The sequence below is a fragment of the Aplidium turbinatum genome, chromosome 8 (genome assembly GCF_918807975.1).
Source record: "Aplidium turbinatum chromosome 8, kaAplTurb1.1, whole genome shotgun sequence".
Lineage (NCBI taxonomy): Eukaryota > Metazoa > Chordata > Ascidiacea > Aplousobranchia > Polyclinidae > Aplidium > Aplidium turbinatum.
Window position 1 is genome coordinate 20,952,920 of NC_137479.1, and position 16,853 is coordinate 20,969,772.

Here is a 16,853-nt window from a genome sequence, read left to right on the forward strand (position 1 = left end):
CTGGAAAGTCCGAGGAAAAGTTGTCCTTTGTCTTTAAAGCAGACGATGAGTGTGCTTTTCTTAAAGAGGATGTCGTTAAAGCTTCCTCACACGACCACTTGGAAAAACTTTCTGCCGTCAGCATAAATTCCGGTTTCCGTGCTCTCTTGATCAGTGGCATATGGAATAAATTTAGATCTGACAGACAACGGAAATTGATTTAGAAAATTCACATTTGGAGGTTTATTTAATCAGGATTGTGTATTAATTCATCGTTTTATCTTCTGTTCTGCAGCTCAGTTAACACGATCTGCTAGTAGGCTACCACATTGATTCAACGTCTGTTGACGTTTAATCAACGAAAAAGTGTCAGATTTGTCGGCTGGGAAGTGCGCAATTTCCAGTCGAACAGTCACAACAAAATAAATTTATCCTTTCACATGTTGTTCTTTCTTCCTGGTAGCAGCTATGTATTAACTGCTACCTAACCTGTCTTCTTTCTAACTTTCGACTCAAGTTCCACATGTGTTGAGTGAAGACTACATATTGTCAACAAGAGACTGGATCAATTATGAAGTGAAATAGTCACTGCACACTCCAATGCGTCCGTCCGATAGATTTATCACATCGTAAAAGGCCGAACCACGTTTTCGCCAAGCAGCGAAAACACGAGTTAGTGAATAGAGAAAAAATAATGAAAGATTGTCGCTCAAGCATGACAGTGTATCGCAATGATGACGTCACCATTGCGTCACAGTCCATGTTACAATTCGGGACAAATAGCTGGGCAATAATTTCGTGAACACATGTATTGCATAGCATTTTATATGTAAGCTACCATCGCTACAGCTTTTGTTATTGAACTTAAACGAGTGGCTCAACTTTACTTTCCTCACATCCCGGCTCAACTTACCACGTGGGGTAGGTAAGTTGAGCCAAAATGACGTAATATTTGAAACATGTTTTTTTTCAATATTCTTATGAGTTATGAAAAATTTTTTTGTTAAATTGAGGCCAAAGCATCAACCATTACGCTGCCACTTTCACTTTTATTGTAAACCAAGCAGTTTTCTTAGCAGAAGCGTTTAAGTAAAAAGTGGCTCAACTTACCTCATCCTCCCCTACAGTGTTACTGTATTAACGAAACAATTAACAGTACGAACGAAACGATTAAACGGTTGTAAAACGGCAAAAGTAGGCTATATGTAGGTGTGCAATTGTGCATGTAGGCTAATGTGTTCTCTCAAGTTATCTACTGTAGCTCAGCCCAAAACTATAAGAAATCGTCAGCTGGCGCATGTTCTTTCGGCGAATTTCGCACACCCAGTCGTCTAGCTAGTCGATTGCATCATACTGGGCTTCTCGCTTCTCTGCTGAATGAACTTCCAGACAGTGCTCCATGCCCGCTGGGCGTCCTCGAACGAAACGATTTCCTCCTCAACAGATATCTCATCATCTTCGCTTTCAATCGGCTCCTCGCTGCGCAACATCTCCTTTGCAATTTCATCCAGTGTGAAAGATCTACCAGTCTCGAGGCGCTCATCAGCTTCAAGAAAGTCAGACAGCTCGATCTCTTTGTTCTGGTGCATCTTTTATTTATTTATTTATTTGGATTTTGTTTCAGACACAAGTAGAATTGGTGCATAGGATACAAACACACAAAGAAAACGAAATACAACACCACACAGAAATCGAGTAGGCCTAGCAGCTATCGGTACTACACAAATATTAAGCACAAGTTTCAGGCTGGAGAGCACGTTCACGATGCTGGAAGAAAGCAGCATCGTGAACGTCCGCTCCTTTTGCTCGGCAGGCAGCCCTTCCCAGATCTCGAGCAGATTAACATCATCTGGCTCAGATCGGATTTCATCGTACAAATTATAATCGTACAACACAACGTGGCATTACATGGTCACGTCACAAGGCTGTTTTTACAAACTCTCGCTACTATGCCACCCTCGCTACTATGCCACTTTCTCTCGATCCCAAAGGGTGGCATAGTCTAGTATCGAAGTTTGACTGTATTAGCATCAAGCCTGGATGCTCACTGCATGCTCATGGTTAGCCTACTTGTTAATTCAACCACCGGTACAGTTGCTTCACATCACGCCTACTGCAAAGGCTTTGTTAAGAAAAACAGCTTAGGCTACTGGTAACTTTTCAACTGTCTTTCCAAACACGTATTCTTTAAATATGCTCTATGTAACGTTTACTAACTGTCTTTGGTAGTTGACTGTACCAGCTGCACTGCAAAACTTTCTGCAATTTTGAAAAGAACGGCATGTTTCACGTGCGACAAACCACCGCCCTGGTAGTGTCATAAGAATAAGGCAATCGCTGTGAGCCTTCACATCCCCTTTTCTAGATATCCCTGATCACCAGGCTATACATAAAATTATTTTTTGCAAGGGGCCAAAAGAATGAATTTAAACTCGTGAGTTAAAATTGTTTTCCTGTTGCGATGTCTCACACCGAAGCCACAAAAGGCGTTTGTTTTAATCGTCCGCTCCTGATAGCATAAGCACCAAAATTATGACCGAAGAAACGGTAAAATCCAACAATGCTGGTTCAACTCTCTGTGCATGCGCTTGAGCAACGCACAGAAGGAACAGGCTACTTTCAGCATCCCCTGGAGAATGAAATTATTTATTAGCTTACCTGGTTAAAGGTTATTTATTATCTGGTGATTATAATTATTTATTAGTAGGCTTAGTGGCGGATTCAGAACGTAATTTATGGGTGGGCCTAGGAAATATCTTGGTGGGCCTTCACCAACAATGCCACGGCGGGCCAGCATACAAAAACTTAGTGTTACCGAATATCTCTTACAAATGCTGTGAAATAGTGATGCCACAGACAATTCAGTGCCACTTGGTTGTTCTAGTGTTAAACATTAATATGTTATTTTTTTCATGAATCTGATTTTGGGTGGACCCACTGTCAATCTGGGTGGGCCTGTACCAATCAGGCCCACCCGGTAGATCCGCCCCTGAGTAGGCTACTAGCCTATATCTGGTTGAGCGAGTAAAAAAGTATCCTATCCAGTTTAATTTGGACTGACAGTCCACATCCTACATTTAGCAAAAAAGGAAACACAATGTCAACTGAAAATAATCCTAACTGATAGTAGGCTACTAAATTAACCTACATGGGCTACAGGTAATGGCAATAGTAAAGGTTAGGAAGTTGGTTACTGCAAGCAAAACGATAAAAAGAGTAAGATGACAAAGTTATTCTCGGATTCTCATTTCCAAAATAAAGCTACCGTATTCTCAAATCGCCTACCATTAACTAAGTCTAATGTCACTGCATGCGCAAACATTTCACAATACCTAGTTCACAAAAACATAAATACACAATGGAGTGATAACATCAGATAATACGCCTAACAATCCGCCTTTTTGTAAATGGATAAACGCTTGGTTAAAAAATAAAAAGCAGCAATTAAGATAGGCTTATTAATTATTTTGAGTATTTAATAATATTTAACGGCTCTTGAATGACATTTGTTTGTAGCCTATAGGTTTCCATTTTTGCAAGCTTATAGTTCAGTAAAACCAGGACTTATTGCGTTTCGGAGTAGGCTAACTTCCCTTGCCTAACTTCATTGCCCAGTTATTGGACTTTGCCAAAATATAACCAAAATAAAATTGACGGCAAACTATGGGAATGGAATGTTTTTTGTCAGATGAAGAAATTTTACAGAGAAGAATAAACAGGAAGATAGAAAAAAGCCTTCGCGAAAAAGCCAAGGAAAGTAAACGTGAAATGAAACTTCTCCTTTTAGGTAAGTGATCCTTTTTTCTTTTCTTTTTTTGTAGATAAAAAATGATTAACTCTGGCCTGACTAAAATAATGAACAAACGCTGTGTTGTCATCTTGGCATGGCTTTGGTTCTTTCTAATAATGTCTTAATAATATTTTTAATGGAAGTGGCCCATTCAGGAAGCAGCGGCTAGTTTTATTATTTAATAAACCGAAAAACTGGTTGTTGTTTCTTTCAGTAGGCTACCGTACGCAAAACCTGGTTTTAAAATTAATAGGCTACTTTTTTAACAAATTTTCAACACACAAGCGCAATGCTTAGGTGTTGTTTGGTTATGGATCTTTCTAATGATAGCTTATAGGCTAATATTTTTAGCCAAGAATGTGCCTTGTGGGTTGTTCGTATCTTATCTTATTTGAATAGCCTATTGGTAGCCAGTGAGAAAGTTGATAATAATAGGCTACTACTACCATAGTAAGACATGGGCAATAGAGCCATTTAAGTTGCCCCACTGCACGATTCTCATTCAACCTTGCCACCATCCTACAACGAAATAGGCTCATCATCATCATGTTCCTTCCTCGTATTGAGGTTTGGATACAATGCGCCGTTGTTGTCGATTATGAGCTTTTCGTACGGTGATGCACTTTCCTAATTTAATTTTGTCCATTTTGAGTAATAGGCTTAAGTAGAAAACTGGGTAGGCCTATGATGGCCTCGGTTTTTTTTTTGCTATTTACTTCCTTATACACATGCACGTAGCCTACGCCATCAAATGCAGTCAGTGGCGTAGCTAGGGGGGGGGGGGGTCGGACCACCCCGGGCGGCACGTCTGGGGGCGGCACTTTCAGACTACGATTTTGATTTTGATTATAATCTGATAAAAAAACGCATTTCATTTTCACATGCTTTTTCTTGAAGGGGCGGCAAAATCTGAATCCGCCCCGGGCGGCACATTCCCTAGCTACGCCACTGAATGCAGTATATTTGTAAAGAGGGTGACAACTGACAAACGAATTATCTTTAGTCTATGGTAAAGTAGGCTTTAGAATGTCGAATCGAGATAACCTAGGCTATAAGGTTCATCATTACCCAGATTGATCCTTCTCATATTTTGTTTTGTAAAATTGGTCAAAAAAACTATAACTATCTTTGTCGGCCCATCTTATCGGTAGCCTACATCAATAGGTTTGATATAGGGTAGCAATACGCAGTGGTGCGTTGAATTATGTGCCTATACAGATAGGCTATATAGGCTAGTAAGCTTCGCGTTCTTTAGGGTTGTGAGTAATTGCTTCCTGTTTGTTGTGAATCTCATAAATATTGCTGTAATGGACGAATTTGGCAAAGCTAATTGCAGGCCTGCATTGACCATCTACTTCAGGGTTACTTAACTAACCTTAACAAAGGTCCAGTCTGACAAGTTGAATATTTTTAGCGGTCCGGTAAATAAGTTATTTCACACGCAACCACGAAAGTTAAACTATCTGCACCAAACCACTTTTTTAGGTAAAATGTAACTCGAATTGAATTTCTGACAAAGTGTTGAGGAGTCTGGGAATTGAAGCCCCCCAGCAACCAGGATAATCACAGTAAAAATTGCTTCCTCCCAGTAGAAATCTGTTTAAAGAAGCCCTGAAACGTGGCAATGAGGTTATTCTTTCAAAAGCTCAAGGTCCACCATCAACACCCAGAAGGTCCGGATTCGGACCGCGGTCCGCCAGTTGAGTAGCCCTGATCTACTTGTTGAGCTTCCTCTCGAAAAACTCAGTTTCTCGGTGAAGCAACTTTAACCACCTTCGATCTAAATACGGTCTCTGCTTCTAAACGACTGTCGGCTAAAATCAACACATGCATTGATGGGTTAATTGGACAGAATATTAATAAAAATCTAAATGGCGTTTTACAACTACTGTTGTTTTACTACATTGATTCAAGGTATGCAGACGTTGAATCAATGTAAAAGTGACGGATTTTGCTGTCTTGGTGGGCCCGTTGTTTTATACCGACAGTGACAAGTAGACCTACAATACATCCCTACACCCATCCTATTGATTTTACCCTAACTTATCCAATCTATCACAGACCTACAATCACAATGATTTCAGACCTATCTATACTATAGTTTACTTTATACAATCAATATATTACTACTATATTAACACTTGCCTGGCCTACAAGTTATAGGGTGACGACTGCCACGTCAAAAGAAAAGCAAAGCTGAGTAATAACTTAGTTAAAACAAAACAAAAATCAGCAATCTCTCACGCACATGTAGAGTTGTAGAATGTAGACCTACTGTAGTTTCACAAGTGAAAATTCATGTAGGCTACATGACTTTTGAAACTCTTTATGAAGGAAATTAGCCTTACTTTTTTTTGCATGTTATTGTTTGATGGTAAGTATAGACCTATTGGCCTGATGGAAATAAAATTATATTAACTAAAACTTATAGGCTACTAACTACAGACAGAGGCCAAGTGTTTCGATCTTTGAGATCTCTTCAGTGCAGTGAAGGAAAGTTGGTTTTGGTGTTTTCGGTTTTCCTTTTTCGGGTTAATTTGGGTTGAACTTTGTATTCTTCGGTTTGGCTAGTTATTTGGTGACGTCAGTGCTACTCAAACTGTGGTACGCGTACCAAGGGCCAACGCGTCCATTAGGCAAACCAGACGATTGTCTAAGGCGCAGCCTTCAAAGGGCTGCAGAGTGCAGACCTGTCTTCTTTTTGCAGTAATGTAGTAACTTTTTTTAAGCCTATTTTTCGAACAAAAACACTTTTGTACTTTGAATATTACCTCATCTCCTGTAGGCTTTTTAAGCTGTAGCCTATTGTACTTTACGAGACACAGTAATAAACAAATTCGCGCTGATGCACTGAACTAGCAAGTTTGGTTGGCTCATCTGGAAATAAGGACTTGCATTTCCAAAGCCGTGTCAAGGGTTTGAGATTGTTGAATCATTTTTTGTACAGGCTAAACATTAGTGCAATCAAACAGGCACATTGAGTCCAATGAGCTGAGCTCACAACTAAAAGCAATTAGCTAGCCTACAAAATTTCTAAAATTCATGACACCTGAAAATGTGCTATCGTTTCTGGTAGCCTACAATAAAAATTTTTAGACAATTTGTACGAAATTTTTCAATGAAAAACTTTTCAAAGTTGAAACTCATTAAAGCGATTGTAGCCTACTCTCTACAAAAGTTCAGGATATAGGCTCGCCTAGTCGATAATTAATCAGCTATTTTTTATTGTTGCGCTTGTAGCCTAGGTCAAGCCTTAAAGCAGCCGGCGGCCATCGCGGCCATGGCCGCTAAGTAGTGCTTGAATGACCGCCGGTGCTACCTTCTCAGTCGGCCAAGTTTGGCCGCCGGTTTTTTCTAGCCAATTATTTAATTTTGCAATAGAATGAGCGTGGAGTAACTGTCGAAATAATGTAGTATCAAAGAGTGTCGCAGAATTAGTTCAGCGTGTTATAATCACCACTGTTGTATTGTGCGGGAACATTTGCTATTGTGTATATGGAATATATCCAGCTGCGATCACCAGCTGTAGCCTACCAGCGCATTCGGCCAACGCGCATTCATCCATTGTGCGCGAGTAATAGCATTAATTACAGTGACACGAAACCGCAAGTCTCAGGTTTGCGATTTTTTGCATGATTATAGAGCAGTACTAGACGAACGTAACTGAACAAAAACAAGACGAATTTTCCGCTTATTAAATGATCTATTCTAGAATAAAGTTTTTTAAAAAACTTTCGCTCATTTGTATGTTTGACTAAGTCTTGTTTGTAATTCCCGTTTATTTTAACAAAGTGTTAATCTGAAGTGCTAATTTACAGCGGCTGGCAATATTGTCGTTTTTATGTTGATGCAATGTTGTCGGACATTGAGTCGTTGTTAAAAAGAAGAACTAGATTAGTTGACATCCGAGGGGAAAACACGTGTCTTCATAGTTGAGAAATATTTCCGCTGTGGGTTAGTGACTTCACACCCTCAATGGTGACATCATAACGGTATAAATGGTCAGATTTAATGAAAGGCGGTATATGCTATACATTCGGTAATGCAGTTGATACAATTTACTCAGCAGCTGAAACAATTTAGTGTCGTTAGATGGTCCCGCAATACCAGACTACAATCCCGATAAAGCAGTTTTTGCGTGGTACAACGATTCTATTGCAGGACGTCGCCGAGATTTCAACAACGCAAAGTGATCATTTTAGCATTGTTGCAAGTTTAATTCTACGTGTGCTATCGTTATTTGTATTTTGGCCTCCAAGCGCGCAGATTTGGCCGCCGAGAAGGAGCTCTTGGTAGGCCACGATGGCTGCCGGAAAAAAATACGAGTTTTAAGGCCTGCTAGGTAGGTTACTGGCAAACAGAATAGCAACATAAAACCACATACGTAAAGGAATTGAAAAGAGGTCTTAACACGAGTATCGCTGTGTGTACAAATGACAAACCTCTCATCTCTGTAGTAGCGTAGTTACCAAGTCCTGCTGCCAGAATTACAAACTACTCATCCACAGGGAGGCACGACGTAATCAAGCGCACATGACTCAGTGCAATGCCTCAACACTAAGGCGATAACCATAACGCAAAATGAACGTTACCGTACTGAACTGTACCATTTGCATTGATTAAACATTTACATATTAGATCAAACTTGCATATAGTCTGGGACGAGCCTGGAATGATAGACAAACACAATCATAACGCCAGACGCTCTGACTCTTTCGCTAGGCAGCTGCCCCCATCCCAATGGTGGGCAGTGTCGACATTTTGTTTGTTTGATCTTTATCCTGCATTGCGGGAAAGCGGACTTGAGCGCTATGCATCGGTGTACGCCTTCCGACGTACACCTGACCCACGCTGCAGCCGTCGGCAATGTCTGTTTCCGGTTGTCTACTCTACTTATGACTTAAATTTGGTACTACCCATTACTCGAAATCGATCACTGGGTAGAGGCAATTATCGTAAAGTTTCTTGCCCAGAGAACATTGTATTTTTCATCATCATTAACTTCTTTCCGTCGGCATTGTTTCTGTACTTTCTTTTGCTGGCAAAGCGATAGGCCTGTTGCATTCCACTCGTAGCCTATTCAGTAGGCTATTTGCTGACATGGCATACCGTAGGTTTGTTATTGAAACGTCCTCCCCGATGGCTCAATTGGTGAGCGCGTGGCTTCGTGAGCGAGGAAGCTTCAAGATGAAACGCGCTGGTTGGAATCTAGGGATGTCCGCTTGAGCAACGCATTCTAAAGACTACTCTCCATTCAGCGGCATCTCATGGATAGAATAATTCCCAGGTAAAAACACTTCAACAACAATCGGAAAGCTTCAGTCTGCCAATCTCGGTAACCGGCCCTGCATCAATAACAATTAGTAGTCTATGCAAAACTACCAGGAATAATCTTAAGAAAATAAATCAATAGTTTTTTTTCAAGTCTAAACCTTAAACCATTTGACCAAGTAAACACTCACAATAGTATTTCAAATTTTTTTTAATATAATTTATGTTGTGGAACCGGTTTTCTTCCTATAGGATTGATCAGCACAACTGGATCGAAACGAAAAAATTTGAGAATTAATTAAATAAATTTGATCTTCTGTAATTTTTTCGTTTCGATCCAGTTGTGCTGATCAATCCTATAGGAAGAAAACCGGTTCCACAACATAAATTATATTAAAAAAAATTTGAAATACTATTGTGAGTGTTTACTTGGTCAAATGGTTTAAGGTTTAGACTTGAAAAAAAACTAACTTATTGATTTATTTTCTTAATGATTGCTTTCTGTGTTAGGTTGATCGCCCATTTGAGGAAGTGTCATAGTACCTGATCACCTTTACCAGTTAGTTTTTCTCACTTTTGAGGAATAATCTTTTAAGGTTTTGTTAGTCCGAGGATAAAGAATTTAAACTAAACTAAACCAATCAATAGGTTTAATTAAATGAAAATGACCTGGTAACTCGAAAACGATTTGTTAGCTATTGAAAATTAAATTAACTCAAGTAAAAATAAATAAATTTGTTTGTATTTTTAAGACATATAGGCTAATCAAGTCGTTCATAGGCCTAGCCGCCCATCAAGCATGACCGATATTATGGATTTGACACCTGCCAGAAGACGTTTCATTTTCATTTCATTTTAATTCTCAAATTAACTCTTTATTTTTCTAAACAAACATCTTGAAACTAAAAGACATTTATGACATTGTAATAAAAAAAAATAAGTTACCGTATTAATTTTCAATGGAGATGTAAAATCAGTTACTTTTCGTTACTTGAAAAGGGCTAACATGTTTATGGCCGAAAACGCTCGTAGTTTAGGCTATAGTTTATGTTCACTTTAATGTATTATGTTAAATTATAATTATGATTTATTTGCGTCAGACAAAGCTATGCATATCCAAAACAACGAAATAATACACACACTGCAAATGCACAAAGGTCACAGAGAGCCAATTTGGATGTCGTGAATTTAAGAGCTCACTAAATATATACTGTACTTACTGTTACAAATTTACATACCGTACAATGAAAGTTGGAAGAGTGGAAAGTATTCAGAACGATAAAAACAATCAAATGACGTCAGGTCTGATCTAAAGCGCTTTGAGGAGTGTATGCAGCGGTTGATGAACGAAAACATGTTTTTCCGCAATAAAGCATCAAACGGGGTTAGGCCTATATTATTCATTAGGCTACTTGATATTCACGAGCACTGACATAACAAGGAAAATTGTGTCTATGGTTGAAGAAAGTCACCTCTTTACCAAAAGTGTAGTGTCAACTTAAGTATTCAAATGACAAAGCGTATTCTTATGTGGACATAGGCCTATACAATATAGGCTACATATATTGAAGTAATAAGACAATGCAATAGATTGAGTTTCGCTATTCTTCATAGCACATGTCTAGGAAACTGTGTGCCGAAAGCGAGTGAAAACCGCTACTCCCACAGCATCAAGCTAAACAGGTCATTTGTATTTACATTTGTGAAGTTAATAAGAGAAAATCACATTGATATCCAATTGATTCCGATTTTGCTTTGGATAAAAGAGATAGCTCACTGGAAGTGTCAAATAGTTGACGTTGAAAAGTTAGCTCAATGGTTATAAGCGCCCGACTCAAGATCAAGCGGCGCTGGTTCGGTTCTAGGGGTTTGCACTTGAGCAACACATTTCAAGACTGCTGTCGATTCAACATCACCTAGTGAATGGAATAATTCCCCGCCAATAACATTTCGACATTCTTAAACTTCACTCTGCTGATCTCGGTAACTGGTCCTTCATCAAAAAGCCTCTACAAATGTGCGATACAACCAGGAATAGGCCTAACCTAACAAGGCTTTGTAAGTCCGAGGATAAAAATTTAAAACCAAACCAAGTCGTTCAACTTCTGTTTGACATTACAAGACTCCAGACTTAAAATTTGGCGTTGTGGCAAAAAAGCTTGAAAACCATAGGCTACATTGGCAGTGAAACGTTAGTGAAGTATATATTTGTGGTGAAATGTTTGCTTATTGTAGGCTTGAAAAACTAAAACTTGACGTAGTTATCAGTTTTTTTTGTTATTTTTGCGGTTAACTTTGTGACCGATAGGCTACGCCAAATGACAATAAGACCTTTGGCGGAAGGCTACGCTATAGGCCTATTGAAAAGTTTGAATAGCACGAACGTAAGTGATCAAAATGACAAATGAGATTAGTTTTAATTGTGAAATTCAAACGCTAGCGGAACCTAGTTTTTTCGATTATTAGAGCAGAAGTGTAGCCATGACTCTTTGACAGGCTATGTGTTTGGTGCAATGGGCACTAATTTAGATAAAAATTCTGAGAAAAAACTGAAGTGCATTGATACTGTTGTCTGATTTCTTGAGGAAGGCATAGATTGTTTTGAATTTAAACTGTTTCTTAATTTTATTTTGTCTTTTCCATTCTTTGAATAACATAACTCCATTCCGATAATTTGTTGTCTATACAGACTATACTGTAGCCTATTTGACATGCTTGAACAGTATAGGCTACTATCCACCATTTTCAATTTTTCTAGATAAACGACTTTTTGTGTTTATAGCTGTAAAATTACCTAGGTAAAACATAAATACACTCGAAGTTGACTTTTGTAAGGCTGGTACGGACAACCAAACAAAATTTTTAAAAATGAAAATTGAGCCAGGATTTTGTTTGTTTATTAAAACATGGCGTAGCCTATAGCCTATTTTGGTTTTGTCAGATAACTATCTATAAAAAATGTATTAGGTTTGTATGATAAAACCTTGACCACACTATGTTGGCTTTGTAAGCCTAAATCAAATCTAAAGTACCGTACTGTAAACTGCTGGATTTCTCCCAGAACTGTGTAGCCTATCATTTTGTCACTATAATCTATAGATAACTTTGCTGATATCACAGAAGCCTGCTATAGTTTTAAAAGCTATCGTCGATTTAAAATCAGTTGCTGGTAGCCTACTTAATAACCATCCCCATAAACATTGGTTCGTGAAAACACGTGAAAAACACATGAAATTTTGAGGAAACTCGTGTAATTCACGTATATTGCACGTGTTTTTCACTGCCAATGTTTATGGGGATGCCTTCATAATTAAGGCTACCGTACTACATTGGCTACACAGCATCTGGTAGGCCAACGGTTGATTAGAAATGACCAAACACACTGAGCAGCGTTTTCCTGGGTCTCTGGCTGGTTGGTTTTGAATCGTTATCCTCGGACTGACAAAGCCTTGATTGGTTAGTCCTGGTAGTTTCGCATACTTGTAGAGGCTCTTGACGCAGGACCGGTTACCAAGATTGGCAGAGTGCAGTTTTCCGATTGTTGAAGTATTGTTGCCGGGAAATTATTCCATTCACTAGGTGCCGCTGAATGAAGAGCAGTCCTGAAATGCGTTGCTCAAGCGCACACCCCGAGAGTCGAACCATAGCGCCGCGTGATCTTGAGCCGGGCGCGTAACCACTGAGCTTTAAAATCTTAATAAGCTAATCGTAGGCTATGCAAGCTAAGTTATTCAGCGTACCTAAAGCCAACTAAGCCATCAGTACACCAGTAGGCTACGAAATATCAAACTGATCGGCGAGATGTAAGGGATACGGTAAAGTGATACGGCATTTAATGAAAAGAAAAGTTAGTGTGTTTGGACGGAGATTTTTAGGTTAGCCAACATAAGCATACTTACTTAAAACAACATTTTAGCCCAATCTACTTTATCGAACGCTTTTAAATCTGCTTCATGCAACTCAAGAGATGTAAGATGTGGTAAAGTAGCCTGCTGCAATGCTGCTGAAATTTTGCCTGTCACGTGACGACATCCTGTTACATGATTGGAGTGGATGAATGTGTTAGGTTTCAGAATATTGTTCTTGCACAGATTACAATATGTTAAGTTTTACACATCAATTATCTCGAAAACCATACTACATTGTGGCACAAGGTTTTGTCAGGAGATGCATGAAGTCTTTAAACGTAGAAAATGCAAAAAAAGTCATTTTTGGCAAAATGGCGGATATTAGGTTTACCAAAATTACGGCAGAGTTGCTTTTGTGGACAATAAAATTTAATTTCAGGTCCTTTCCACGTATCCATTATTGAAAGTTGTTCGATTTCAGGTGCAACATTTTTTCCCACAATGCAGCGACGGTCTATGCTGCCACACCCCGTCTAAGATTATTTTATTCACCTATTTGTACTAAAAAAGTTTTTATAACTTTTGTTTTTTAACATCAGTAGTTTTTACAGTGGGCAGTATCACCGCCTTGGGATTATGGCGAAAATATTAAACCACCAACCGAGTATTGTACATTCTATAACCATACATTTATCGAGCTGAGATTATGCTTAATCTCTCACATATTTGCAAAGGCCACATAGCTCATGCATCACATTGAACTGAAAAACTGTGCATACTCATATAAATTTTATGGAACAGCCAAAACATGCTTATAAAGGGGGGTGAAAAATATTTTTCCAAAGTGATGTGGGTAATGGAACAAAAAAGTTTGAAAACCGCTGGATTAGATGACCAATAGTGTTGACAGGGTTAAGGAAAACTCTTCAATCTAGTCCTGGAAACTTTAAGAAAGCACCAAATATTCTCTTATTGCATCTCATTTGCCTTCAATTTAATGTTACAGATAACCCCATGGTTACCGGTATGAGTGTGAAAGCCACTTTTCTGGTAATTGTGCTCATGTTTTCTCCCTTAATGTACCATAGTAGTCTTTATTTTGAAGAGTTGGTTTCAGAACTGATAAAAGGCCAACATTATTCTCTCAATCGCATCATTGTAGGCTATTACCTTTTATCCTTGAATACTGAAAAGCTTGGGTGTTCATCAGGACAATTATCGTTTCTAGCATTAGTTGCAACTATAACAATAACTTTTATCATTTATGCTCACTTTAGTGGAGATCTTAGTGTTAAATTACTTTGAATTTGATTGCTGTATGATTCACCGCTGTGCAGAGAATATAAACTTCTTGCGTTCTATTGCTTGGGTGCAACCTAGTCTGTACCCTGAACACTTCGTACCCTCGGTTCGTACCCTGAAAAGATCGAGAGAAAAAAATGAAAAAAGCCGAAGTCGCTGATCGCAGTTTAATAGCACAAAGCCGAAGTCACTGATCGGAGCTTCTGCAAACAAACTTGAGGGTTAGGGTTAGCGAAAACTGCGGAAAAACATTTGCGGAAACTGCGATCAGTGAGGGTTAGGGTTAAAGAGCATAGATTACTCGATGGTTAGAATTAGGGTAAGCGGAAACTGCGGAAAAATGTTTTCGGAAACTGCGATCAGCGAGGGTTAGGGTTAGAGCATAGATTACTCTATGGTTAGGGTAAAGGTTAGCAGAAACTGCGGAAAAATGTTTGCGGAAACTGCGATCAGCGAGGCTTAGAGCATAGATTACTCTGTGGTTAGAGCATAGATATGGTATGGTTAGAGTAAGAGTTAGTGGAAACTGCGGTTTGCGGAAACTGTGATCAGCGAGGGTTAGGGTTATAGCATAGATTAGTCTATGGTTAGATTTAGGGTTAGCGGAAACTGCGGAAAAATGTTTGCAGAAACTGCGAGGGTTAGGGTTAGCGGAAACTGCTATCAGCGACTTCGGCTTTGTGCTATCTTTCTCTCGACCTTTTCAGGGGGGAAATTTTTAAATGTTTGTGGAAACTGTGATCAACGACTTCCGCTTTTTTAATTTTTTCTCTTGATCTTTTCAGGGTACGAACCGAGGGTTCGAACTGTTCAGGGTACGAACTAGGTTGCATCCCTATTGCTTAACCTTCAGTCTGTTTCCATATATATAGCCTACCGTAATTGTACAATTTACCTAAATATTCAAGTGAGGCCTTGTGCACAATGTGTGAAAACTGTCAATACAGATTTTAATCTTATCTTTCGCATGATGGTGACTCTCCCTTAAAGTTTTGATCCTTTGTCACTTCTGGAACGAAGAAACTTCAAGATCAAGCTGTGCTGGTTAGACTCTCAAGGTGTGCGCTTGAGCAACGCACGTTAAGGACTGCTCTCCATTCAGTGGCATCTAATGGATGGAATAATTCTCCGGCAACAAGACTTCAACAATCGGAAACTTCACTTTGTCAATCTCGGTGACCGGGCGTGCGACCTGCGTCAGTGATTCAAAGCCTAGCTACAAGTATGCGAAACTGCCAGGATTAAGCTCTGCAAGAAGCTTTCCCAATCCGAGGATAAAGATTCAATCACTCAATCCTAGCCCAGTAATGATAGTGTGTGATCATAAAAGTAAAGGTTGCTGGTTGGATGTCCACAATGAGCATTGCCATGCATTTGTGTTTTAAAATGTTGAAAAGTGAAAAATTATTTTCCATTATAAATTTCAATGACTCTGTGAGCACTGAGCAGCTGGCTTACAGTGAACACAGGACTTGTGCGTTGCTGTTTCTTTTGTGATGTATTGTTATGGTGGTTTAACTGTTCTGCAATGAAAGCATACCATAAATGTGATTTTAAGTCGTCAGACTGCAGAAAAAATACCTTAAAATGACTTGGTATTGTTGAGAGATGTACCGATGCCGATATTTTGGTCGATCTCGATGCCGATATCACTTTTTTAGGCTGATACCGATATTTTGGCCGATACTTTGGTATTACAAAAAGAAGCAATTTTGGTATTTGCAAGGAGTTATATCAAATGCTACGTTTTACCTTATTTGCATAAAACTAATAAAAAAAGCTTTCAATTGGCATAATTTATTAAAGATTCAAGAATCTAATCTCAGCCGCATTATGTGTCATAATAGTAGGTTTTAGTAATAAAAGGCCTCTGTAATTGAGGACTGGGGTAAAAGGGAAGAAACATTACATCATAATTGGGGTTTCTGAAAAATTACTTAAGTGTTTGCGCAAACTCTCCAAATAGGCTATCATAATATTGATAATAAGATGTATATAAAATGTAAACCAAGTAATTTGTGTAGTCGTATAAAAACTATTCGACTAAGTAATGTGCAACCTAAGGGCACTTGTCGTTTTGTTGAAAAGCTTTTGCCAGGCCAAGACTACCCAGGTAGCAAAAATGTACAATTTTGCATCGTTTTCACATTGCTTAACGTTAAAAAAACCTGTGTAACTTGGTTGTTTTTAGTAAGCTGGTTCTATCAGTTTGTGATTTAATTTCCACCTTTCGTTGTAATAAACCCATCAAGCTTAAACAATGTCATGGCAGAATAAGTGGCTCAAAATGAAAGCAATGGGACTACAAATCCTCACTGAACTAATCAAAATGGTCTTGTTGCGCCTAAGATGACAACCTCACTGTGAAGAAAAAAGCGTTCTTCTCGGCTATCAGCACAAGGTTGAGCAGTCACTAGTACAGCGAGCAGTTGCAATTCGCTAACCACAACGGTGTAGCTTCCACACTAGCCATTTCAATTCTTGTCGATGTCAATTCTTGCTACAAAACGGCTGCCGAAAAACATATAGTTGATTGGATGGTCTAAATGGCTAGCGTTAACGATTGAGTCACTTCGGGTCAAAGTTTAGTTAAAAAAAAGAACTCTTCCGGGTAGTACCAAACTCATTCCCTCTGGAACACCAGCCTGAGAAATATCGTACGC

General features: G+C 38.9%; 1 protein-coding gene across 1 annotated transcript in view; it reads left to right on the top strand.

Annotated features, from left to right (window-relative positions):
* Window positions 1-3,703: 3,703 nt before the first annotated feature.
* LOC145775885 (guanine nucleotide-binding protein G(q) subunit alpha-like) overlaps window positions 3,704-16,853 on the top strand; it is a 45,081-nt gene continuing 31,931 nt past the window's right edge. The window contains exon 1 of the mRNA XM_082587278.1: window positions 3,704-3,766. Within this exon, the coding sequence (XP_082443404.1) occupies window positions 3,748-3,766 (19 nt within the window). The 5' untranslated portion in view covers window positions 3,704-3,747. The remainder of the gene's footprint in view (window positions 3,767-16,853) is intronic.